Raw genomic sequence first — 26,913 nt, 5'->3', positions numbered from 1 at the left:
TGGAGCATTCTACAAGGGTCTGGTTATCAGAGTTCAAATGCCTGTGGAATTAAACAATGTTCTCCTGTTTATGTTCTGGGAAAGAGTAACTAGAAATGTGGACCTAATATGTTTGAAACACCTTGGATAACTATCCTTGTTATGGGAGATACAGTGCACATTTGCACATTTGCCTTTGACATGCCCTGAGAGATCCTGTAATAGAGAATCCTTTTGAATTTTGTTCTGTTTTCAAGCCCAGCTTTTCTGAAACATACACATACAACAAATATATTTTTATTTTTAAAAAATATTTTTAATTGATTTCAGAGAGGAAGGGAGAGGGAGCGAGAGATAGAAACATCAGTGTTGAGAATCATTGATTGGCTGCCTCTTGAACACCTCCTACTGGGGATCGAGCATGTGCCTTGACTAGGAATTGAACAATGACCTCCTGGTTAATAGGTCAATGCTCAACTACTGAGCCATGCCAATTGGGCACAAATATTTTTTATCTGAGCCAAGCCATGCCCTAGGTACTGTGGATGGAAGGCCCTAAAATGTCCCCAGTTTAATGGAGTTTTGTCTTCTACTGTGATAAGATAAACAAATAAATAAAAAACAAAAGAAGATCCCCAAATAATGAGTGATATGAAAAATAACAGGCTTTCAATCCTGGATGCACATTATCCTGATTTGGAGAGCCTGCAAACACACACACACACACACACACACACACACACACACACACACACACAATGCCCAGAGCATGAAATTTTGACCAGTGGAATAGAATGGAGCATTCTACAAGGGTCTGGTTATCAGAGTCCAAATGCCTGTGGAATTAAACAATGTTCTCCTGTTTATGTTCTGGGAAAGAGTAACTAGAAATGTGGACCTAACATGTTTGAAACACCTTGGATAACTATCCTTGTTATGGGAGATACAGTGCACATTTGCACATTCGCCTTTGACATGCCCTGAGAGATCCTGTAATTGAGAATCCTGTTGAACTTTGTTCTGTTTTCAAGCCCAGCCTTTCCGAAACATACACATTCAACAAATATATTTTTATTTTTTAAAAATATTTTTAATTGATTTCAGAGAGGAAGGGAGAGGGAGCGAGAGATAGAAACATCAGTGATGAGAGTCATTGATTGGCTGCCTCTTGAACACCTCCTACTGGGGATCGAGCATGTGCCTTGACTAGGAATTGAACAATGACCTCCTGGTTAATAGGTCAATGCTCAACTACTGAGCCATGCCAGCTGGGCACAAATATTTTTTATTTGAGCCAAGCCATGCCCTAGGGACTGTGGATGGAAGGCCCTGAAAGGTCCCCAGTTTAATGGAGTTTTGTCTTCTACTGTGATAAGATAAACAAATAAATAAAAAACAAAAGAAGATCCCCAAATAATGAGTGATATGAAAAATAAATAAAACAAGAAGATAAGGTGCAGGGGTGTCAGATACACCACATTAGAAGCTAGAATCGGAAAGGTGGTAATATTTGGACCAAGGCCTGAAATGACAAGAGCAGCTGGTCATGCAAAGACCTCGAGGGAAGAACCTTCAGAGAGGAATGAACAGCCTGCCTGAGCCTGGCTTGTTCAAAGAGATCTAGCGTGGCTGACACATAATGGAGGTTGTTGCCAAAGACTGTATGTTTGATATGGAGTTTGGATTTTGTTCTAAGTGGTAACAGAGGCAGGGGGAGTGATGTTATTTAATTTACCTTTAAATATCTTACTGACTGCTTGGAGGGGAAGAGATTTGGGATGGGGATGGGGATATGGTGACAGGGAACAGAAGAATAAAAAAGTGAGAAAGAGGCCATTGCAGTGGTTCTGGTGGCATGATGCTTTGTCGGTCACAGATGAGATGAAGAAAGATGCCCCAATTTTTGATACACTGTGGAGGTGCCGTCACAGAACTGTGCTTGTAAGCCTGGGAATTAGGCACATGGGGTATTGGTGGTGGTGGTGGCAGGAGGCAGATAATTGACTGAAAAGGCGAATCAAATCAAATTAATCTGACTGTGAAACACTCAGACTGTTATTTTTATTTATTAGAAAATATTTTGGTAGATGCTGGTAAAGGGGTATTTCTGAAGTAGAAAGAAAAGTAGGCAAATGAAGAAACTCCCTGGGTACTGGTATTCCTAATGCATTTATTTGCCTTTGCCTGTGTAATCTACATGAGGTTGACTCATTTGTTGATCCCGTTGTGGTAATAGGGCGATGTATCATGAGCCTGAAAAAGGTGGTAACATCATCCCTTACTTTGCTTCTACATATGCCGATTGTTAAAGTTAAATAAGAGGAGGAGGAGGAAGAGGAAGAGAAACAAAAATATAATTTTTTTAGAACAACTTTTGTTTCATCCTAACTTCTTCCTCTGTGGAGCCTTGCAGTATGTCACATAGGAGAAACTGAAACCTGCTTACATGTTAGGGGCTGTGGTGTGTGGGTTTCACAGGTGAGCTGTGTGTCCAGTAGGTGCATTGCGATATTGTAGGGGGAACATCACTCCTGATCTTGCTGTATAATAGTTTTTTGTTTATTTCCCTATCTTTCTGACCTCTAATTTCCCCACCTACAATTTGACTGTGCTAGCTTAGCATCATTCTCAAGGTCTTTTTAGCTTTCAAATTCTAGAGTCCGTAAGTCTAATTACAGGTCTTTCCAAATTATTATTGCTTGCAATTTCCCTTAATGATTTTTAATGTGCTTATCCAGCAGTGTGGTGAAGTTTAACAACCCGCTATTAGAGTGCAGTTCTGACTTGAATGTTGGGTGATACATTTGTTGATGTTAATGAGTAAGATGAGAAAGTGAAACAACAGAGACATGGCATAACCTTACCCATTCATCAATGATGTGTGCTACTTCTTTGCTGATCTTGGATTTTGAATACTGATAGAAGATTTTCTTAAGTTTTTGTGCTCTTTACAATGTTTTAAGTTGAATGTGCACTTTAGAAAACAACACTCATCGAGGTTATCATGGTTAAATGGTGGCTTAATGGGAATGGTGGAATTTAAACTATCTGAATATAAAGAAAAATTTAGGCAATAGTAACTTCTGTGGATGGGGAGACATTGGGACATAACTGAGAATATGATATTCCTAAAGAAGTTAGCCATTGTTACAGTAAACAAGCAAATTAGACATTGCTCGCCAACATTCAAGGTGACAAGGTGAGATGGATATGCTTTGGGTACAATTATTTGCTTCTTTCCTTTTTTTCTAGGGATTTTCAGGAAATGCAAATGCAGACAGTGTCGTGTACTATAGACTCCAGCCTTCGATCAAGGCCAGGTTTCTGCGCTTCCTCCCTTTGGAGTGGAACCCCAAGGGCAGAATTGGAATGCGGATTGAGGTGTTCGGATGCGCATACAGTAAGTGTTCATCCAGCACGCTGAAATAGCTATCAGAGGAGAGGTTTGAAAAGCCAAACTCCATGCAGAAATTGACTTTATAGATATGTAAAGAGATAAAAGAACGATGTTTCCACTTTTTATTGAGTTTATTGAGGTGACACTGGTTAACACAATTATACAGGTTTCAGATGCACAATTCCACACTCATCATCTGTACACTATTGTGTGTGCATCACCCCAAATCAAATCTTCTTCCATCACCATTTACCCCCCTTTACCCTCCTCCACCCCCCCATCTCCCTCTCCCTGGCAATCCCCACAGTTGTATATGTCCATGAGTTTTTTCTCTTTTTTTCTCAATCTCTCCATCCCCCAACCCCCAGCCCCTCAGTTGTCAGCCTGCTCTCTATCTATGGGTCTGTCTTTATTTTGCTTGATAGATAGTTCATTTTGTTCTTGAGATTCCACATATGAGTGAAATCATATGGTATTTGTCTTTCTCTGACTGGCTTATTTCACTTAGCACAATACTCTGCAGGTCCATCCATGCTGTCACAAAAGGTAAGATTTTCTTCATTTTTGCTGCTGAGTAGTATTCCATTGTGTAAATGTACCACAGATTTTTTTTTATCCACTCATCTACTGATGGGCATTTGGGCTGCTTCCAAATCTTGTTATTTAAGTGAATAATGCTGCAATGAACTTAGGGGCACACATATTCCTTTGAATTAATGTTTTGGGTTTCTTCAAATATATTCCCAGAAGTTGAGTTGTTGGGTCATAAGGCAGTTCCATTTTTAATTTTTGAAGTAACTTCACACTGCTTTCCACAGTGGCTGCACCAATCTGCATTTCCACCAACAGTGCATGAGGGTTCCCTTTTCTCCATTGTTTGTTGATTTATTGATCATAGCCATTCTGACAGGTGTGAGGTGCTATATTGCCCTGGGCAAGGGAGATAAGAAATAAATAAACAAATGTAACTACATCAAATTAAAAAGGTTTTGTACAACAAAGGAAATCATCAACAAAATGTAAGGACAACCACTGAATGGGAGAATATATTCACATCCGATAAGGAGTTGATATCCAAAGTTTATAAAATACTTACAAAGCTCAACACCAAAAAACAAACAATCCAATTAAAAAATGGGCAAAGGATCTGAACAGACACTTTGCCAAAGAGTACTTACAGATGGCCCATAGACATATGAAAAGATGTTCAATGTAACTAATCATCCGAGAATTGCAAAAAGGAATTTTTGTATGTCCCTACATGCTAATACATCTTTTATATTTTAAATCAGAAATAGAAGCATTTGCCCTGGCCAGGTGGCTCAGTTGGTTGGAGCATCATCCTATACACCAAAAGGTTGCAGGTTTGATTCCTGGTCAGGGTCCATACCTAGGTTTAGGGTTTGATCCCTGGTCGGGGTGTGTATGGGAGGCAATGGATGGATGTTTCTCACTCTTTCTCTTTCTTTTTTCCCCCCTTCCTCTCTTTAAAATCAACAAACATATCCTTGGGTGAGGACTGAAAATTTTTTTAAAAGAACTGGAAACATTTTACAGATAGGAAAATTGATATAGAGATAAGTATACATACATGTTTGTAGACATATGTGAATCCATTTATCTAAATCTACTATGATTGACTAAATCCTAGCTTTCAGATATTAGAGCTCCCCCACTCCCACTGGAACATATTTGGATGTTTCATATGGGCACCCTGAATTTCATAAAAGAGACAGTGTTCTATTTAGTATAAGCTTTAATCTTTAAGAGACCAAAGAATGCCTTTTTCTCCAGCTTAAAAATAATACACCATGCAACTCACTTATGCTTCGCCCTCAGCATAAATTCATAGAAAGGGTAAAGACCTCTGCCAAAATATAATTTGTGTTGGAAATACTTTCACATAACAAAGATAGAAACCACAGATTTCACTTAGTCTCCTCTTAATGAAGCACTTTTATTATGTCTTTTTGTGGGGAAGGCACCTAAGAGTTATTGATAGCCCACCTCAAGCTTCCCCATCCTGTGAGATGCTCCTGTATTACAGAACAATGAGTTCATTAGCCTGATCTACCGTCATCAGACGAGCAGCCTGAGGTCTGGAGAAATTGAGTAATTTGCCCAGCATCTCACTCGAGTACATGAAGAAACCAGAAAAGAATCCCGGACTGTTCAGTTCCACTCCATCATCATTTCTCCACTAAACCTTTATTTTTTTAGCCACTAAAGCTTTCTTCACCTATATGTTGTCATGTTGGGATATAAGTTAAGTTGGGTTCTGGCTCACGTTATTTACGTGCAAGGAAGGCATGTCATACAGAGGGCGAGCGGCTTGTTGAAGTTGTCTCAACTGTGTCAGACGGAGAACCCATTTGTACATATTGCATAGGTCTCCCTGCTACTCAGTGACACTCCTGGTGTCCACCTCTTCCAGGAAGCATTCTGTCCCTGCCAGGGCCTACAGGATGGTAATCATAGTGTTGATATCAAGAGTAATAATTAGGCCCAACAGGCAATGCTCAGTGGTTGAGCATTGACCTAGGAACCAGGAGGTCACGGTTCAATTCCTGGTCAGGGCACATAGGGGCGTGCAGGAAGCAGCTGATCCCTCACCACTGATGTTTCTACCTCTCCCTCTCCCTTCCTCTCTGAAAACACCAAAAATATATTTTAAAAAAGAGTAATAATAAGAATCACAATAGTACTAATATTAATAGTATTAATTTTTATCTTTCTAAAAATAACAAATTTTTATTGAGTGCTTATATCTGCACTATATTAAGCAGTTGGTTTATTATTTAAAAAAATGTCCAGATAAGTATCATTAGATAACAATTCCAATCCCCCAACTTTGCAAATGAGGAAATGAACGCCTAGGGAGGATGACTTGCTCAAGCTACACAGATAGGCAGGGACAGAGCTGGTGTGCAGCCAAGTCCACCAGCGTCCAGAACCTGAGCTCACTCAATGCTCATGTTCCCTCCAGCTGCTGAATCATAGTGATGAGCCCTGGGCAGCTTGCTTCTCACCATCTGCCCAGCTTCCTGCTCGTTTTCTTGGCTTCAACAATCAGCTTGGCCGCTCCTGTTATGTGTTAGTTCCTCTCTTCACAATTGTCACACTTCAAAAAACCATCCCTAAAATAATATCCCATCCCCAATTTTGGTTCTGGTGCACAGAACCCAGTCTGTCTTATTTGTCTTTGGATCACAGACGTTAGCAAAGCTCATGCCACACGATGGACAATTTATAAAACAAACTTCAAAATGCTTCAGATTTATAGTTACATTCAGAGTCTCCACCTTGCAGAATATTTATTTATCACAGTATAATGATAGCTAACAGTTGTGGAGCACTTACTCTCTGTCAGATATAGTTTTTATAGACATTCAAATTTAATCCTAAAAAAGCACCCATTTAATGGAGGCTTAGAAATGTTGAGTAATTTTTTCAGTGTTACACACTTAATACACATTCAATCTAGGATGTAAATTCATCATTAGTTTCACAAGACTATTGAGGCTGTTTTTCTAAAACTGAAGCAACACTCACACGGTCCGTTTGGAAGTAGCTGCTGAGGTACAGGCTCCTTTGAGTTCTCTGCTAACATATGCTTAATGATAACTCAGATCAGCCCCTCCCCCCTTATTGATCTGGAACCCTAGGGACATTCTTTTCTCTGGGACTTCACTTGCCATTTCTTGGAGTGAGCACAATGTCCACATCTTTAGTCAGCCTTCTTTTTTCATTGACCCACACTCTAAGTAGCAACACTGGGAGCCATCATGTCTTTAACACAAACATAAACACATATGGTTAAACAATTTGATAGGATTCAATGTAAAATGACAGTTTTATAATTTTGGGTAAAAGAGAAGAAGTAATAAACTTAATAGAAAACTACTCTCAGAGATTACCTAAAATAACCACAGATGGGTTGGCTGTGGGTGCTTTATGGGATTCTATTTGATCAAATTGACTTCACTTCCTCATATACACCATAGTCACACTTATTCATAGCATCAGCCTTACAGAATATTAATTTACTAAAGCATGATACTGTATAAACATCATTTATTAAATGGTTAATACGTGTCAGATACTATTCTTTCTAGGCATTTTCTGATTTACTGCTAACAGCATAGGGAAGTAGAGCATGAATATTACCATTTTATCCAGGAGTAAGAGGAGATAAGCAGAATTGTTGGCTGCGCGGGGCCTGTGGCTTTCTCTGGGCCACCCAGTGCAGAAATAGATGGGGCCATTGGCTTCCCCTTTCCTCAAGAAAGAGCTGCAGGTTTACCAGCACAAGAACACAGCTGCAAGGTTTTGTCTGGAATAAGCCAGACCTAGGATCAGGCTGGATTTTCTCCAGATGTACCAGGCCATGCTCCTTCAGTCCCTAGAAAAAGAAAAGCAGTGTTGGGAGGTGGGCGGGGTCTCTCTCCTGAGCCAAAGTCAGGGGACACGGGTCTGTGCCGGCAATTAAGTGAGCCTCCTAGGAGTGTGAGGAAGGCCTGGAGGGTTGCATGCCAGCCGCCAGCCCGTGTGTCTCAAGTCTCCTGACATGGGGGGCGGGGGAACGTGAACCTTAGAGAAATAACGGAACCTTGTCCAGGATTACACCACCTGTGTTAGATCTAGGATTTAAATTCAGATCCATTGCCTTCTAAAGCCGGTGCTCTTGACGACTAGATGAATCATACATGCATTCTCCTTTTAAGTATTTTTTGACATTTGCTGAAAGAGAACTCTACTAGGTATTGGGTATATGGAGAAAATCTAAAATAGTATATATATTATGAATCATTGTTATATATAATATTTTTGCTTTCTAATGCTAGGTTTAGTTAACACAATCCTTTCACTCTCCATAGCCAAGTATAAACACAACAGTATCTAAATTGCTACAAAGTTACAAAACCCCAAATGGAAAATTTATAGTACTGACTGTACAATAAAAGCCAAGAAAGCAATGTACATGTTGCTAAGATAACCCCCAAGGCCACTGTGAATAACAGCCACAACAGGGGGTCCGGGGTGACCCTGCAGAGCTGGCTGTCAATGTGCTCACCAATGAGGGGGTGGGGAGAGAGAGAGAGAGAGAGAGAGAGAGAGAGAGAGAGAAGTGGAAGAATGTAGGTGCGTATGCATGAGTATTTGTAAAAACAGAACCATTATAGCAACTAACATGGGGTGTTTGACCTTAAGTCAGAAAAGGAAATGTTATAAAAATTGAACACACTCAATGCAAATTAGTGTATGTAGGGTGTGAGGAATAAGTGATTGATAAATTGAGATTAGTATGAGAAAAACAGCACTAGGTTTTGAAACTGAAACATAGATATTTCCCATGGGAGGCTGGCATAGTCCAGATAGGAGGAGGGGTGTACTCCAGTCAAGCTCAGGAACGAGGATTGCTTGCAGCGGTTCTCAACCTGTGGGTCGAGACCCCTTTGGGGGTCGAACGACCCTTTCACAGGGGTCGCCTAAGACCATCGGGAAACACATATAGCATATCAGATATTTACATTATGATTCATAACAGTAGCAAAATTACAGTTATGAAGTAGCAACGAAAGTAATTTTATGGTTGGGGGTCACCACAACATGAGGAACTGGATTAAAGGGTCGTGGCATTAGGAAGGTTGAGAACCACTGGCTTAGAGGGTCAGTCTGTATTTGAGAATGGTCATGCAGACTAAAATGAGGGGTGCAGATTGGAGGCAACAGATCAGTTAGACCCCTGAACTTGTGAAGTGACAATAGAGCCTCAAACGAGAGGACCAGGACTCAGAAGAGAGGGTTCTCTTGACGTGCATCAGACGCAAAATATACTGAGGCTATTGAATGAAGAGAGCTTAGTGATTGTCTGTGAGGGGCACCGAGTCATCAGATTTGAAGACCTATCTGGTAAGTAGTGCCATTTACTGGGAGGGGGCACAGGAGAAAAAATGAGTTCCGAAAGGCCACAGGAGAGCTAATTAACTCCACTGTTGACGCAGTTGAATTCAAGTGCCTGTGAAATTGGAAGGTTGGAACTCTAAACCCTCTGGGTTGAAGGTATGTAATTGAAACCTACATAAATATAATTTCTGTTATTAAATCATAACATTTCCACTTCTTCCATTACTGTTAATAATTAAAGTATGAAGTGGTCTGTTTGAATAACTACTCATGTTTTTGAAAAGCAGAAATGCATTTCTAACATAATTAAACCAGAGACTTTATGCCGTTTTCAAGTAGTGTGTGTTTTTATGCCAGGCTCCCCTTGTGCCTGACACATGTGTTTGCTGACGTTCTGGGTGGACGCTGGTCCTCTATGGACATTGCAGGGGAAGTGGCTGTTGTGAGAACTGCACACTTTTACTAGTATTACCCTCTGTTCCAATGAGTTCGAGCAGTAACTTGTTATGAAGGAGCATCAAATGAATGGAAAATCCATATCAAAGAGCATGTTCTACTTTCATGTCAGTAAACGTGAAGTTGTTTCCTGAGTAATGAGAGAAGCAGAAGCTAGGTTTTATGGGTTCAAAGGGAAAGCATAAATTTCAGATGTCTTAGCCATAGCAGCTCCGCACCTGTTTACAGATCTAGACAGGAGATGTGGGTAAGGAAATAACTTGTGGAAGAAAGAAAAAGAAAATGTTTGATGATAAAGAAATACTACTCTACTAAATGTCCCAAGGAAAGCCAGCGGTGGTAAACAAAGGCAGAGGAAGGAAAGAAACAGGGTGAGCATGAGTGTGTCTGTCTGAGATGTCCTGAGGAAGCACCATTAGGACACAGGAGATCATGTTCTTTAATTAGTGGTGAATTGCTGAGACAATTGCACTTAGTAAATTCTAAGTTCCTTTTCTCTGGTTTTTAGGTAAACATTCTCATCTTGCAATCCATGGTCTTCCCTTCCTCATCCTCAACAGAATAAAAACATCAGCTGTTGAGCCATACTGAAGTAATTTCCATTTCTTTCACATAACATAATTTTAAGATTTTTCTAAGGAAATTGCCATACATCCAACTTTCATTCCTCTAGCTAGATACTCCTTTTACTCATCACCTTTCCTCAGCATAGAAATCACTGTTTCTGACAACATCTCTGATCCTCCACATTTAGGTCAGAGGACGTCCTCTGCTCCTAGAACAGCCGGTCTGCTCCCTCACAACATGCTCACCTTACTCTCTATTGTAACTGGATGTTCCTTTTCACTGTTAGTCTTCCGCACAAATGAATGAATGAGAGGAGGTGGCTTGATGAGCTCAGGAAGGTTTTTCCCATCATCCAAGTGGTATATTCAGCCTGGTAAAGACCAGGCATAGAACACAGGGAGAACTGAGGGAGGAGATTAGAAGAGAATAAATATAGAGAAGTGTTCAACTGTGTTTATTTTCTTAAATGCAGACCGTTTAAGAGAACATTATGGATTCTATTTAATAAATAGCATAACAAGTCAATAATTACAAAACTTGTGTTATCTTTTTAAAAGTAAGAATATGCATTTTAAAATGTAAAAATATTGCAAGTTTTGACTACCTACATTAGTAGATTTTAGTTTAGAAAACATATTAAGAAATGTAAGAAACTGGCATGAAAAGTACAAATATTCACCTGGGAAAAAAAAGCTGAGAGAACTAGGTAACAGTCTTCTCATTTCAGGATGCTAATCTCTCATACCACATGTCTGGTTAGGAGAAAAAATGAAAAGCAGTAAATTTGTTAGATTCACTATAAAGAAGAGTTATAATGGAATTTAATATCTATTTATTAATATACTTACACAGATTAACTGCTAAAATCTTGACCCAAGTGAATTAAACATATTCCTGTTCTCAGGTTGTTTATCAACTAATACTGTAGCTGAGGAATCCCATTGTGTGTCAACATTTACAACAAAGATAGATTCTGGTCAGCTAAAATAAAAGAGGATAAATTCTCATTCTTTGCAAAGTTTACAGACTGAAGATTTTAATTTAATGATAAGAGAAGTTATGTTAAGTTAAAATAAGGTTAAGTATTATAATACCAGAAAATAAGGAAACTGAAAAACCCATCAGACTTATGTCAAAAGAACCAACTGATGAATCTCTCACTGACCAAAGGTGGAAATATTTTAGCATCAATAAGGACAGCACCTGCAGTTTTGAAATATATTAAATATGTTTAAGTAAATGGGCTCATGATGATACTAAAAAATCTCATTGGTCACTTCTGAGAGATATGAAGGAGCCATCTCATTATTTTGAAAACGAATAAATGTAAGAAAAACATCTAACATTTATTCTACTTTTCCAGTGTACCCCATACCTAAAGGTAACCAAATAGAAGACTAGAGGGAATTTATCTTTTAAGATATTATTTCAGGTAATAAATAAAGAGTAATAGAATTAGTATATGCCCACTTTGTAATTCTAAATATTAATAGACCAAATCAATTATTATAATAGTTCATAAAAAGACAATTTGCTTTTCAGTACCAGTCATAGCAGAGTAGCTTTTATTGGACTGTCATGCTGCCCATAGCAATGATAATTCCGGGATAAAATATATATTTAAAAAACTGTTTCAGGGCTTTGAAGTTCAACTTAAAACCAGCAGAAACTTGAGAAGACTTGATTTTTGAATGAAGGAAGGTATACTCCAGGAGATATACATTGAACCAGCTTGTTCCTAAAAACACATCCCAGTTTGCAAGACATCATATGCCTTTACTAGGCTGAGGAGACAGAGGTCAGAGTTCAAGGTGGCCAGAGTGGCTATAAATTTAGATTGGAATACTGAAAAGGAGGGAGTCAGAGAGGGAGAGACTCAACTCCTGCATACAAATCTCCCGTGAATCCTTGGCTGATCCCTAAGATGAGCTTCCAAGAACCCTGGTGAAAGCAGGAACTAGGGGATTAAAGTTCTGAAGATGTCAGAATCTTTCTAGTGCTGGAAAGGACACCTTTGGAGTTCAAGTCCTGCCAATTTAGATGGACTTGCTCAATACCTTGGGCTTTTAACTGAAAAGTCAGAAAGGCATTGCCTAAGGAGTAAAGACCACACTTGAAGACCAGGTGTTATGCCCTAGGGCTGAGGACAAACCAAAATAGACCTGTCCCAACAAATCTTAGAATCAGGCTTTCACTAGGTCAAGGTCATCTGCCAGGGGTTCTGCTCCCTGAGGACCTCTTCCATTTGCTTCCTGCCACCACCATCCATCCCTCCTCAGTCTCTTTCAGCCTGTCAACCCTCCCCCTTAGCCCCTCCCCTCTTGTCCTTTCCTGACCCTAGACGTTAACATAGGTGGTCATCTACTCCGCTGAAATATCACTTCCTCAGAGATATCAGCAATGGACAACCTAATGTAGATCTCTCTGTTCAGATCTCTCATACAACCCTGTCCTTTTTGCATCATGCTCCACTTAAAATTTATAATTATATATCTGTACACATGGGATGAATTGCCTGATGTTTTTCTTTTCCTTTAGATTGGAGGATCCATGAGGACAGAATGTGTTCACTGTTGCAACACCAGCTCCTACTATAGAACTTGGTCTAGTACCTATTTGTTAAATTGATGAGTTTAGAAAAATATCTGATTATCCACAGTATAAACCATAAAATTAATAAAAATATACAACTTACAAATTTATTATATCCATATAATAGCAATTGATTAAAGGGGAAATATTTCTGAGATGACCATATGGGATTTTGAATGTTATTATTAAATGATAGTACAAATCTTAATAATTATGAGGTATTTTTATGTTTCCATTTGATACCTACAGCTTTGTTGTGTAGTATGAGAGGTTGGAATTATTCTCCACATATTTCAAATAAGGAAATTGAGATTAAGCATGTGACTTCTATCATATTTATTACAAATAAATATTAGAAAAAGAAATACAACTTATATCCTCCAGTGACACACTCAACTATCCTTGACACGGTAGATGTTACCAATTTCAAATCTATTTAAAAGGTTAATTTAGATTGATATTTAAGGGGCAGAGATCATGTTTGTTCCCATAACCTCCAGGAGTGTTGTCTCTGACCTTAACTCTGTCTATTTAAAGCTGTGATAGTAGTCACCTGTTCCCTGTGGTTATATGCAGCATTTGATCCTGTGTCTTCTTCCTTTGTATTGAATTAATTTTGGTCATTTTAAACTTAAGAGTCCCTTAAATCATTCTGTGTTCTTTTATGCTGCTCTGCAAAAATAGTACAGCCTATTTCCTGTTGATTTCTCGAGTGCATGGCCTCTTCTCCCCATCTCTTTAAACCAAGTTCAGTAATGCAGATCTCAAGTGCCTATACATCACACTGTTGCTTTAATATCTCACCGAGTAATAGTTTAACCGTGGCTCAGTCTGATTTATGTTTCTTAGAAGTCACAATCAGACCTCTGTTTGTTTCGTAATTTGTAGGTAGTCATTTTCAAATAAAGAAACTGTCTGTGTGATCAGTGGTAAGGCTGACTTCATGTTTAGCCGGGAAGAGTTTGGTCCATAGCCCTCTCCAGTGGCAGCACTCTTTGTCCATTTATATTTTTGAGGTGGTTCCCAAAGCCTTAATAGGAGAAGACTCTCAGGTTGTTGTTTCCAAGCAGTCTTTCATGACCTTCAAATAAAGTCCATTTGCCGTCATTCAGGAATATACTTTCCAGTTTACTCATTTTCTATTCCAAGTTTTTTCTTTTCTTTTAAGAGTCTTCATCAACTGACCTCATCAATAATGTGATGATTCATAGTTTAACTCACAGAATCAGTTTCTCCCTGAAGCATCTTTCAGGGACAAGCCACTACCACCTCCACAATTTTCTGTAAAGTATCACCTACGGTATAGATAAAAACGTATTTCTTTTCCATGGTACAATTCAGTACGCAATGAGCGTATTCCTTTTCAGAGAATAGGTTTCTGTCACCTTCTTGTTCTTCTTGTCAGATAACCTTCATGCTGTCATCTGCCTCAGCATCACTGGGGAACCTGTACTCCTGGGTGAGGCTCAGGCAGAGCTCAGGATGTTGACTGTCTTTGGAGACCCCAAGAGATTGTCCTCAGTTGATTCTAACATGGTGGGACCATGGAACTCAATTTAAGAAACCAGCTCTTGGATACGATTTTCTTAGTAATCCACTTGGAGGGAGGAGAGAACATTGCTTTTTCAAACGGCAGCTGCTCACCATCAGAGAAGCCTCAAACTTCTGGAGCAGCGGTAGGCTGCAGGGGTGAGGGAAGGATACCAGGTCAAGTGGAAGATATTGTAATGAGGGGTTTGTTTGCCTGTGAAATATGCAGAGGTAGAAAAACTGTTCGCTGCTCACGGAGGGAAAGCATTTCTGCAATTTAGATGACATTCTTCTCTGAGGTTGAGCGGGTCAGCTCCTCCTGCGACTTTAGACGTTAGGAATTGCCCGGGACCCAGTCCTGCTGCAGAAGCAGAGCTCCTTGGGGGAAAAGTGCTTTGTTTTTATGCATTGCTGTGCCTTCCCCTGGGTTCACAGAGAACTCTCTATAAATATGTGTGTGGGAAGAAGCACAGAATACACATCAGCAATACCACTTCTGACACAACTCCCTGAAAGAAATTAGAATATTTTCCATTGGAAAACCCTGCATTTCACGGAAGATTGTATTTCTGAATCATGCAAATAAAGCAGACTGTGCCTCTTTCCCGGGGTCATGAGGAGAATTTGATATGAGAGTAGGGCCCACAATCATTGTGAGTCTCTTCTTTCTTTGATTCCTGCTATAAATGAGAAGATTGGTGATGGAGGTATTCACTGAGGAGGCTTCAGGTCGCCGACAATTGCCATGGGAAGTCAGCTCAGGCATTCGCTGACAGACAGAGAAAAAGCCACAGAACCCACAAATGGCTCGAAGCCATGCTTGCTGCATAACCTGGCAATGACATTGATAATTGAGCATTTCTTGTGCACTACAGAAACTCCTTATTTTTAAAAAGAGGGTCCTTTTATTTTCATTATTTATTCATTTATTTTATTTATTTGTCTTCACTCAAGGATATTTTTTAAAATATATTTTTTAATTGATGTCAGAGAAGAAAGGAGAGGGAGATAGAGATAGAAACATCAATGATGATGAGAGAGAATCATTGATCGGCTGCCTCCTGCACACCCCCGACTGGGGATCGAGCCTGCAACCCAGGCATGTGCCCTTGACCAGAATTGATCCTGGGATCCTTCATTCCCATGTGCCCTTGACCAGAATTGATCCTGGGACCCTTCATTCCGAGGCCGACGCTCTATCCACTGAGCCAAACCGGCTAGGGCAGGATATTTTTTCCATTGATCTTTAGAGAGTAGAAGGGAGGGAAGAGAAGGAGGAGAGATAAAGAAACATCGATGTGAGAGAGACACATGGATTGGTTGCCTCCCATACGACCCCGACCAGGGCCAGGGCAGAACCTACAACTCAGCTATGCCCTTGACCAGGAATCGAACCCATGACCCTTTTGGGTCTGGGGCTCTAATCACTTATCAACACCAGCCAGGGTGAGTTGAATTAAGTATATTAATGGTATATACTCAGATCTCTTATAGGTAGACTTAATATAAAGAAATATTGTTATAAATCATCTGAACTTTTTTGTGTGACGTGTGTTTGCATTGGCCGTGCTCTATTAAGAGTTCAAAATCTGAAAATCTTTTGGAATAGTGAAAATCAATTCATCCTGAACATTACCAGTGATGGCTGAGACTGGAAATGTTTCTTTCCCAGGCAGCAATATAAAGTCCGAGTGTACTTTTTACGTTAGTAGTCTTAAAAGTAAAATTTTCAAATGTAAAAGCATGACTCATTCAAATACAGAATAAATACTTATCAAAGATGTATTTGAATCATTAGGGAAGGAATTAGAAGGATGGTAAAGCTACTCCAAAGAAAATTCAAGAGACCAACTGCATATAGGAATTCAAGAAAGAGTGTCGGGTTACTGGTACTAGCTTAAATACAAATGGTTAGTGTCCATCAGGGCAATAAAAAACCCCATAACCTTTGGAGATGTATTTTCTACCACATAGAAGCCATTTGAATCTCTACTGGGAAAAATATCTACAAATTAACATGTCACTTAACAGATTCTGTAATCAGTAATAAATGGTAAAATCAGACATATATTAATTTTAGAATTAACTAATCTTTAGATGGGGCCTGTTAGAAAATGCTCAGTCTGACACTGAAAATATGTGAAGTTCTGCCTTTGATGTATTTTTCAGTTTCTCCAATTTCTTGTAACAGTGGTAAGATCACTTTCAAGGGAGTCTATATCCATGTTTCCCACCAGCATCCTTGGCGTGTGTGCTAGATGCTGACGATGGGACACTGAATTCAAACGCTGTCTCTCTCTCTTTCTCTCCCTCTCAACAGATTTTTTTTTCAGATAGTTTAAGATTTTTATATCCTTAACTTTATGTGTCTTAGTGTTTTATGATTATTGTTTAAAGTTGTATGCTTTCCATGTATCAGATATGTTGTATATAGCTTTTAAGAAAAATGACTTATAGTAGAGCCATTATAAGTGAATTTTCTACTTAAAGTAATACTGTTAGGAATCATCTGAATATTTTTCTTCTTTGAGAATATATGTATATGTATGTATATGTATATATTGCATGCATATATAGAATCCTGTACTGGCACTGTACTCACATTCTGAATTATGTTTAGATTTTTCCCCCTGGAGGGTATGATTCACATGCATGTGAATCTGTGATGTGATTGTAGCCAGTTTGTTGATTCCTCTACTTCACTACTTTCTGGCTTCCAGGCCCCTTTTTCCAAGGCCAGTCCCCCTCATTCATGTTTCCTCCTTCTGAGAGCTAAATTACTGACTGTCCCTATAGTCGCCCAGCAATCCCCGGAGCTTCCTTTCACGACAATGAAGCAGAGAATGTGTTGGGAGAATGTCCAGGCCTCTTGGAATGAAACGTTTAAGAGTAATTGTCATTTATGAGGACAAGAATTGGATTTGAAGACCACGCAGAGTAGATTATTGATTGCGATCTGCTTGAGAGTCAGGTTACTAGACTTGAGAACTGAGTTTGCCCAACTACCTTAACTAAAGTGACCCCGGTCTTCTTTTAACCTTTATCAGAACACCTGTTATCGTCTATAATCATTTATGAACTTATTTGTTCACTTGGTATTTATTGTCCATCTTCACTGTATGGAAGCCATGGGGCCATGATTGTGTTGATTACTCTTTTTATCTAAGCATCCATCACAGTGCCTCAAATAGGATGAACTAAATAAATATTTATTGAATGAATGCACCAAATTAGTGTTATACCTGTGAAGTAAGAAGGAAATGGGTAAAAGTGAGAGAAAATGGCAGGTGGCTTCAGTTTAAGACACAAAACAATATACCATTGCTTTAGGCATCAATTGTCTGATATGGTTTTCACTTTCATTTTGCTGATGGAAATATTCCAGGCACAAAAGCTTTAGGTGCCATGAAAGGTTAATATGACCATTATAGTGCAATAATAACAATAGTGAAGAAGATTTAAAAACAAAAGAAAAAGTCGACTAAAGTAACACAGACTAAACCTTTCCTGCGGAAAAATTCTCTTGGTAGCTAATTCCAAAAATAGACTTTATCTAAAATAAAACCAATATTACTATGGTTGCCTTTAAGCGATACATTAACTCAGCGATAACTGCATTGCTCTAAATGTGTCCACATTTAATGTCTGTCTTATTGGAATTTTTCTTAATTTATTGTAATCTAATAATCATAGTCATAGAACACATTATTTGTATTTGACACAGAGTTATGTTTTTACTGTGCACATTTTTTTCAGTGATATAACAAGGAATAATTGTTCAGTTAACATTATTCTTTCCACAGAATGCAATGTTTATTCATGTGCACTTGGTGAATTCTTTATAAACACATTAGCAAGATGTGGAAATATCAAACCACTGAAATTTCAAAAGATAGCTGTATAGAACAGTTGAAAAAAAATTGGGTGGTGGTGAATATAAATGATTCACATTAAATATTATGGATAATCTGAATGAAATGCATATTTGGGTATACTACAAGTAACTGTAATAATTTTGTCAAATGAAATAAGAGGAGTAAACTGTAATGCCATTTTTTTGACTGGGAGAAGTTAGCTAGCCAGTTGAAAAATAGCTTCAGATTTTATTGGGTTTTCTTAACCTCTTCATTTATTACATAAATGCATTCTCAAGGGTAATTGCCTTTCAAAAAAATCTTTGACTTGTGAAATGTAGAAAACACTGCTAGGCTTTTTGAGTATTATCAATTCTTTTTTGTGTTTCTTGTTCAGGGTGCAACTGATTTTGACAGATGAACTGTTATGCTACTGGTATAACATGACATCTTTTTTCAGATGAGCTGAATAAGAGTGATCTTGACAATGAGTAGATAAGACACTGTCAGAAAGCTGAACAAACATGTCAATGTCACAGTTATGACACAAATGCAGCAGAACAGCCCTTATAATATCATTAAGTGAATGTCTTTTTAACGACGCCCTTGAAAAGAAAGACAATAGCGCTGCTGTTAAATACTATTACTTAGCCACAAAAATAATAAAGTAAAACCAAACACAAAGGTCAGTTTAATATTTATTTGAAGTGGCATTTGATGTGTCTGATGTATGTGCGTTTATTTGTATGGGAAATCCTTTATATATGGCAGGTATGAAAGAATTTGGAAATATCAAAACCACTTTTTCAGGAGCTAAAACATTTAACTTTGACATTTCAAGAACACCGTTAAAAATACTGATTGTGGAATATGCAAAGTGGCTCTATGAATATTGATCATAACCATTTTTCTGATTTTCTTTTTTTATGGACTGAGAAAGAAGAGCGTTTAATAATATAAACGAAAATTAGAAATATATTTTAAAATGGATTTTGTAAATAGGTTAGTAAAGACTAAAATGGAACCAATCCCAGGTATCAGGAGGGAGTTAGACAAGTGGTGGTTTTATTTTCCCTTATTACGACTGGCTGGGAGCTAAACTATACATGTTTGTATGATGCTTTCTCTGTACAAAGACATTTAAGATGCTTAATGAAAAGCAAGTCTATCCTAAAATGACTTTTAATGTCTTTGTCTCTAGGATCAGAGGTGGTTGATCTGGATGGAAGAAGTTCTCTCCTCTACAGATTTGATCAAAAATCCCCGAGCCCCATAAAGGAGATTATTTCTTTGAAATTTAAAACCATGCAGAGTGATGGGATTCTACTCCACAGGGAAGGGCAAAATGGAGATCACATCACACTGGAACTGAGAAGGGGAAAACTCTTTTTACTTATTAATTCAGGTACCACTGTTTGGGGAAAGGCTTGAAAATCTGGTCATTTCGATATCACTTCAGTAACTTTATGTGTTTATATCTTATAACAATTAAGGCACTTTATTTCTAGATTCAGGGGATTTATATACACACACACACCCCAGTATTGTACTTTCATTTGAAATGGTTCATATTTTGCAAATTGTGTAAGATCCCCATTCAGAGTTTTTACATAGTGCCAATAGACCTATATAGCTATTTCTTACCATCATGAAGAAGGAGATGGGTCATTAAAAAATATTAAGGTAGTAAAAATAATGAGGTTGTAGGAAAGATAAAATTTATATTGAAAATGTGCGTGTGATGGGTAATACTAATAAAAAGAATTAACAGTGGAAGAAATTACAGCAAGGTTGAGAGGATATTCTATTCCACTTCAGGTAAATCCACACGAGTGTTTGGGGTGGAACGCATGGAAGGAGATGGTGATTATTATGAAAGATGGTGACTGATAAAAAGGAAGCTTTTTTTTTTTTTTTTTTTAAGACTGGGAATAACAGTGCTTTTGTTTTTCTTTTCTAAGCTGACACTAGACTGCCCTCTCCTCACACCCCGGTCAACCTCACCCTGGGCAGCCTGCTGGACGATCAGCACTGGCACGCGGTGCTCATCCAGCGCGCGGGCAAACTGGTCAACTTCACCGTGGACGAGCACCGGCACCGCTTCCACGCCCAGGGGGAGTTCAGTTACCTGGACCTGGATTCTGAGGTGTGATGGTTATGTTTCCGTTGATACAGGTTTGAGGATGTGTATGGGGTTGAAGTAGTAGCAAACGAGAACCCCACTCTCAGAGTGAGTCAAAGTCCTGGAGACCCCGAGGTGACATAGTGTACAGAAGCAGACTTGGGCATCTTCTACTGAGACTTCATCTTTCTCACAATGTTAATTTATTATATTTTAATGTTAATTTATTATTATCTAGAGAGAATCTTTTTTACTTGAAATGTGTAATCACAGAATGTCACATGCAAGAAATCTCCAGGAAGAGATCTCATTGCCACAAGTAAATACAAATTGTGTTGCCTGGTTTTTTGTTATAGGGCACCCTGAACTGTGAAGATTTATTGGGAGGATATAGCAAATATTAGATTCATTAATTCAATAACAATCAATTCAAATGCTTAAGTATCAATGTGTGCCAGAAATGTATATAAAATGAAATGTGATTGTAATCAGTTACATTATTAAACAGACCACGTTTACCATGGATAAAAAGAGGTGTTTTTATTCATCAACCAATAAATATCAAATCTGGGGGTAATTAGCATTGTGGAAGGCTTATTAAAGTCTAATGTAAATGAGAATTGAGTGCATATAAATTTGCATAAATTTGTTTTAAAATCTGTATCTTTATTTAAAAAATATCTCTGACAGTAACAGTATGACAGTATAGGGTGCTGAAAATGGATATATCTGAGCTATTATATATATATTAGCGATAATTACTAATCATAATTATTTAAGCAGATTATAAAAAATCACTAAACAATATTATTGATGCTATTTTTCTTTCTAAGATCAGCTTTGGAGGGATTCTAGCACCTGGAAAATCAGTGTCATTCTCCCAGAAAAACTTCCACGGGTGTTTAGAAAATCTCTATTATAATGGAGTAGACATCATTGATTTGGCCAAGCGACAAAAGCCACAGATCATCGCTATGGTAAGAGAGCCTTCATGTAAAGGAAGGGGTAAAACTACACGGCTTTTCACATGATGAAATTACTCTATTTGATAAGCTATTTTAGACCTTACTCTTATTCTTTTAAAGCTTTTCTCTGCTTGGCAATATGCCTATAAGGGATTAATTCTATCTAAAGGAATTACAATTCACAAGGCATATTATTTTATTTCATATGAAATAGAGCAGGGTGTGTGTTTTTTTCAGTTGATCATTTTGTTGCAATATTATTACTCCCAGGAGACTAATTTCTTTTGCTCTGTAATTTCCTTAATAAGATGTTCCCTGACAAACTCTCTAAACAAGCATACTGACTTCCTGGAATCAGATAACATCCATGTATATTAGAGAGGCATTTGAAAAACATGTATTTTGCCATGGTCACTCATAACAAATAAAAGAAGCTAGTCGGCTGTGACAACATCGCATCTGCCAATCTGTCCCAATAGCAGTGCTGGCCAGGCTATACTGTGTTCTAATTCTATGGAAATATGGCAGGTTTAAAGGCAAGCATATAGGTCAGGTTCAGCTGGGAGAGCAGCGCCACTGTGTTTTATGAACAAGGGATCTGCTTTAGGACTTGGAGTTTAACAGTTGTCTGAGGAGCTGGAACGTGGAGGCCCGTGTCGGGAAGAGGAGTTGTGAGGGAGCGCCAGGGAGAGCTGGCACCAGCGTCTGTGGTCATCCTTCACTGTGCACCATCACACACTCCAAAGCCCTGGAGGAAAATGGCCAGCACTTCACTTCCCACTCAGATATCACGCAAGCTCCCCATTCGGCTAACTTTTAACCAGAACAGACAAGAAAGGGGATTCTGTGAAATGTGGTATCCAGTTTAACCAGCTTGATGATTGAAAAGTGTACACACGTATCCATCTGAATCTGTTTCTTTACTTGCAAGTTTCAAAGCACATCATAGGAATATTTATTGTTTACAAAATGTTTCATCCCTAATTCTCTGTGTGAATTAGTAGCATTTATATGAGTAGCATTTACATCCAGCAAATTTTTTTAAACTTATTGATTTCAGAGAGAGAGAGAGGAAGGGAGGGGGAGAGAAAAAAAATCCATTTGATGTTCCACTTATTTATGCATCCATTGGTTGATTCCTGTATGTGCCCTGACCGGGGATTAAATCCAAAACCTTGGCATATTGGAGCGACGTTCTAACCAACTGAGCTTCCTGGCCAGGGTTCCACTGAAATTTTAAAATAATGTTGTTGTTTTTTTATAATTAGGAAAGTTGTTTAAAAGGAAAATAAAATATTGTAGGTAGGTGTGTTTAATTGGCAAAATGAGTTTTCAGAAACTCCTCATGCAGCTAACACCCACTTTTCACGGGCAAGAGGATTTGCTGCCTGCAGGGGAGCAGGCAGCTGTCCATGAAGCATGAGACCAAACTGCAGCTGGTAAATGTTTCCATTTTTACTAGGTTTGTTCATTGTGTAATTGCCTTTACATTATAGGCCAGTGTAGTCTACTTTTCAGTTTTTGTTTTTCATTCTTTGGGACAAGATATTTGCAACAATAAAAGCTAATTCACTTTTAACAGAATCACAATATAACCAAACTTTTGTTTAACCAAGACTAAGTGGTTAAATTCCAATGTGTATTCTTCTAAATAAAATTTATTTTAATTGACTTTTCAATTCTGTATTTGGAAAATTTACTAAGGATCATTTTCAGGAAAAATAAAAACATTTATCTTCATTTCTGAAGCATGTTGAAGAACATGCTTAATTATTTCTAAATTATTCAGACCATAAGATTTTTTAAATGCTTAAATATATATATATATTTTACTCGAGTAGCAAAATAATTTTTCAGATAGTATTTTAATAAAAATTTATGTAATATAATGTATCCTGAAGATCTATTTTAAAACCATTGGATGACAAATACCTGTAAATCTGATGAGAAGGCATAGTGATAAAGAAAAAAACAAATAGTTAAAAAAAGGAATGTAAGTAGTGCCTTGAACATTGCAGTGCCCAATGTAAAACCTACAGAGAAGAAGGAAAAATGAAAAATAGGCAGAAGATATGCAGACCACTCTGAGGAAAGCAAGCCGAAAAGAACAATGAATCATGAAAAATGCTCAGATTCACTGCTTCTCAGATCAATGAAAAAATAACTAAGAATGATATATTGCTTTGACATTTTTGCCATTGAATTTGTACAAATTTAAAAGGTCTATGATACCTATTTCTGCCAAGGATGTGGGGAAAAGGATATCCTCATTTATTACAGGTAGAAGTGTGGAGTATTTTAACTTTATCTTTTTGAAAAAGAAGCTGAAACTATTTATTAAAACATCTAGGTACCTGCAGTTCTGTACTTAGAATCTTCTTCACACAGTTATTTATGACAACCTTGTTGGGAGAAGCAAAACCTGGACACAAAGAACGTGCGTATTAGCAGGAAAACAATTGAGTATAATATGGACCACTCACATACTAAATAAAAAGAAGGAATTTGGCTTATGTCAGATAACTCAAAAGGATTTCCACAAGGTATATTTTAGTGATAAAATTATGATATAGCCCTAGCCAGTTTTTCTCAGTGGTTAGCGCTTCGGTCCATGGACTGAAGGGTCACAGGTTTGATTCCGGTCAGGGGCATGTACCTCGGTTGCAGGCTGAAACCCCAGCTTTGGTTAGGGTGGGTATGGGAGGCAACCAATCACTGTGCCTCTCTCACATCAATGTTTCTCTTTCTTAAAATCAATGGGGCCCTAACCGGTTTGGCTTAGTGGATAGAGCATCAGCCTGCGGACTCAAGGGTCCCAGGTTCGATTCCGGTCAAGGGAATGTACCTTGGTTGCGGGCACATCCCCAGTAGGGAGTGTGCAGGAGGCAGCTGATCGATGTTTCTCTCTCATCGGTGTTTCTAACTCTCTATCCCTCTCCCTTCCTCTCTGTAAAAAAATCAATAAAATATATTTTTAAAAAAATCAATGGGAAAAAGATATCCTCAGGTGAGGACTAACAAAAGAAAAAAAAAATCATGATAAAGTAAGTGGTTCCTACTTTTGTAAAACAAATAATGCCCAGTGTGTAGGTATATGCATTCAACACATACAAGGTATCCTCTACCCCAGAATGTATACATACACTATGAATAGTTATAAATACATTTTATTTTCAAAATTGAACTACCAACTGTTAAAGTGTGTATACAGTTTTGGGACACCCTGTATATAAGTGTTTATGTATGTACTAGTATAATTGAACATACAGCTGAAACTCTGTTTCAATGGGAACAGAGAGAAATATGGAAAGAAAAACAGTAGCTCGCTAAATTGGTTATGTTATGGGATGGATTCGAAGCCAAAGGCAGCAAAGGGGTGAAATGAGTGGAAAGGGAAAGTCAAGTAAAAGATAAAAACAAAGCATTGGCTTAAGTAATGTTTATTGAATTACATCCAAGTAGGTCAGATGGCGTGAAAGTTGAGAGATGGGGAGAAAAGGATTTCACCTAGAAAAACCCAGGAAAAGATTTGCATGATTGTAATCACTGGGTTTGCATGTTTGACAAGAATCTGAATTTTCATGTGGATAGTAATTTGTTGTTTTACTTGGAGGATAATTTGAGATTGATACATAGCCTTTGTGACTATTTCAGCTTCTATTACTAATGTGATGGACACATCCTTAAAGCTTTTTCTTTGACTTTATTGCAGGGAAATGTGTCTTTTTCCTGCTCACAACCCCAGTCTGTGCCTGTGACTTTTCTCAGCCCCAGGAGTTACTTAGCACTGCCAGGCTCTTCCAGGGAGGACGAGGTTGCTGCTGCTTTTCAATTTCGAACCTGGAATAATGCAGGGCTTCTGCTATTCAGTGAACTTCAGCTGGTTTCGGGGGGCCTCTTCCTCTTTCTTAATGATGGAAAACTTAAGCTGAATCTCTACCAGCCAGGAAAATTACCCAGTGACATCACAGCAGGTAATAAGTATGTTCCTGTGGGCATGTGTATGCATTTGAAAGATTTCCTTATTCCTCCGTCTCTTCTCCGTAAAATTTTATACATAACCAAAAAATTAATATTTGCTTAATAAATGAATACATGAGTTAATAAGATAACCGGTACTCTTCCTTAGAGGAACTTGATTGTCATTTTTTTAAAAATATGGCTCTACACTAATAGTTCTTATTAACCCAAAGATACTTAGGGGGAATAAAAATTTCCTTCTATGACCCTCTCGCCCACTCCAGAAAAATCCACATATGCTGAGAAAATGTGTTTGGGGATAAATGTAAAATACTTTGAAATGGACCCAAAAGTTTACTGGTGTCTTCAGTGGAAACCAGGCATTGTCTAATGTAGCTATTAGTCTTCCCTGGTCTGTGAGAGAAAGGGGGAGGTTTTTCTTGGGTCTATATGGTATCTCTACATTAGTATGGTGAGGCCTAAATACTAAGTCAAAGTAACTTTACTTGCTGATGCATTCTGTACAGAGTTGGATATGTTTGGGGAGGATGAAAAGATTCATGCAAAGTTCCTCATTTGGGCACCAAAAGGAGTTCTCTGCGCTTCTAGGCAATACGGTATCATCGTAATGATTCGAAGTAATATAATTAAAGAGATGATATGACTGTCTGGAAAATTAATGTCTAATTTAGGTCAGTGCTTTCGGTGAAGGATATTTTTGTCTCTTCATTAAAATTATATAGTTTTTGACAAGATCTGCATTACATTTTCATATATATGGAGTAATGTTTGAGCCAAGCTACTGGAGGTCACATTGGGATAAACTGCTGCATCACTTTAATAAATGATCTTTAAAAACATTTTAAAGATGCCATTGTACTACATTAACTCCGACCAAAATTAATAAGCTATGACTGGGAGAGGGAAAAAAAAGTTAAAATGTAATCGAAAACTACATATATGGAAAAGTATACAAATGGATACACGAATGTGTAGTCTTTATCTTTTTTGTTGTTCATCTATCAGTGCAGTTTAAATGTGGGAACTGAAAATTACTATGAATGATAATTTGTGAGAGATACTATGCTGTGACCTTTTAATGCAATGCTTAAAATGTGGTATATTTGCAGGCTTGACAAAGGGAATAAATCAGTGTCATATTAATAATTAGTAGGTTCTCTAAAATGAGGACCTAAAAATGTAAGCCTGCCATTAGCGTGTAGTTTATTGTGATTTATTTGACATCCGCAGAAGTGGTTATATTCATAGCCTAATTTTCAACATTTTAAATAAACTGCTTCAGAACAATGCAACTGTAGTGAGCCCCTTGAAGCTAGTTCATTTCTAAACACTTTACAGGCATGTCTATTTAATAAATTACTAGGTGTAAATCTATAAAGAATACCTTGAATGTTGTAAAAGTCTCTAAATTAATGTTTAAAACCATATGCAATATAATCTATTATTATATCACATGACTTGGTGAGATTGTTTCCATAGCTAATAATATGGAGCCTATACTAAACATGATTGTCAGTATGAAAAATTGTTACACTTTTCCCTGTTGGTATTGCTCAGTGGTTG

General features: G+C 38.0%; 1 protein-coding gene across 2 annotated transcripts in view; it reads left to right on the top strand.

Annotated features, from left to right (window-relative positions):
• CNTNAP4 (contactin associated protein-like 4) overlaps positions 1-26,913 on the top strand; it is a 244,719-nt gene that overhangs the window by 128,335 nt on the left and 89,471 nt on the right. For both annotated transcript variants that reach the window (XM_005862607.2, XM_014536737.1), the window contains exons 4-8: positions 3,232-3,379; positions 19,484-19,687; positions 20,244-20,428; positions 21,238-21,381; positions 25,082-25,343. In XM_005862607.2, the coding sequence (XP_005862669.1) occupies positions 3,232-3,379; positions 19,484-19,687; positions 20,244-20,428; positions 21,238-21,381; positions 25,082-25,343 (943 nt within the window). The remainder of the gene's footprint in view (positions 1-3,231; positions 3,380-19,483; positions 19,688-20,243; positions 20,429-21,237; positions 21,382-25,081; positions 25,344-26,913) is intronic.

This window comes from Myotis brandtii, unplaced genomic scaffold (assembly GCF_000412655.1).
Source record: "Myotis brandtii unplaced genomic scaffold, ASM41265v1 scaffold165, whole genome shotgun sequence".
NCBI lineage: Eukaryota > Metazoa > Chordata > Mammalia > Chiroptera > Vespertilionidae > Myotis > Myotis brandtii.
The sequence above is the reverse complement of the archived record's forward strand: the minus strand, read 5'-3'. Positions and strand labels throughout refer to the sequence as shown.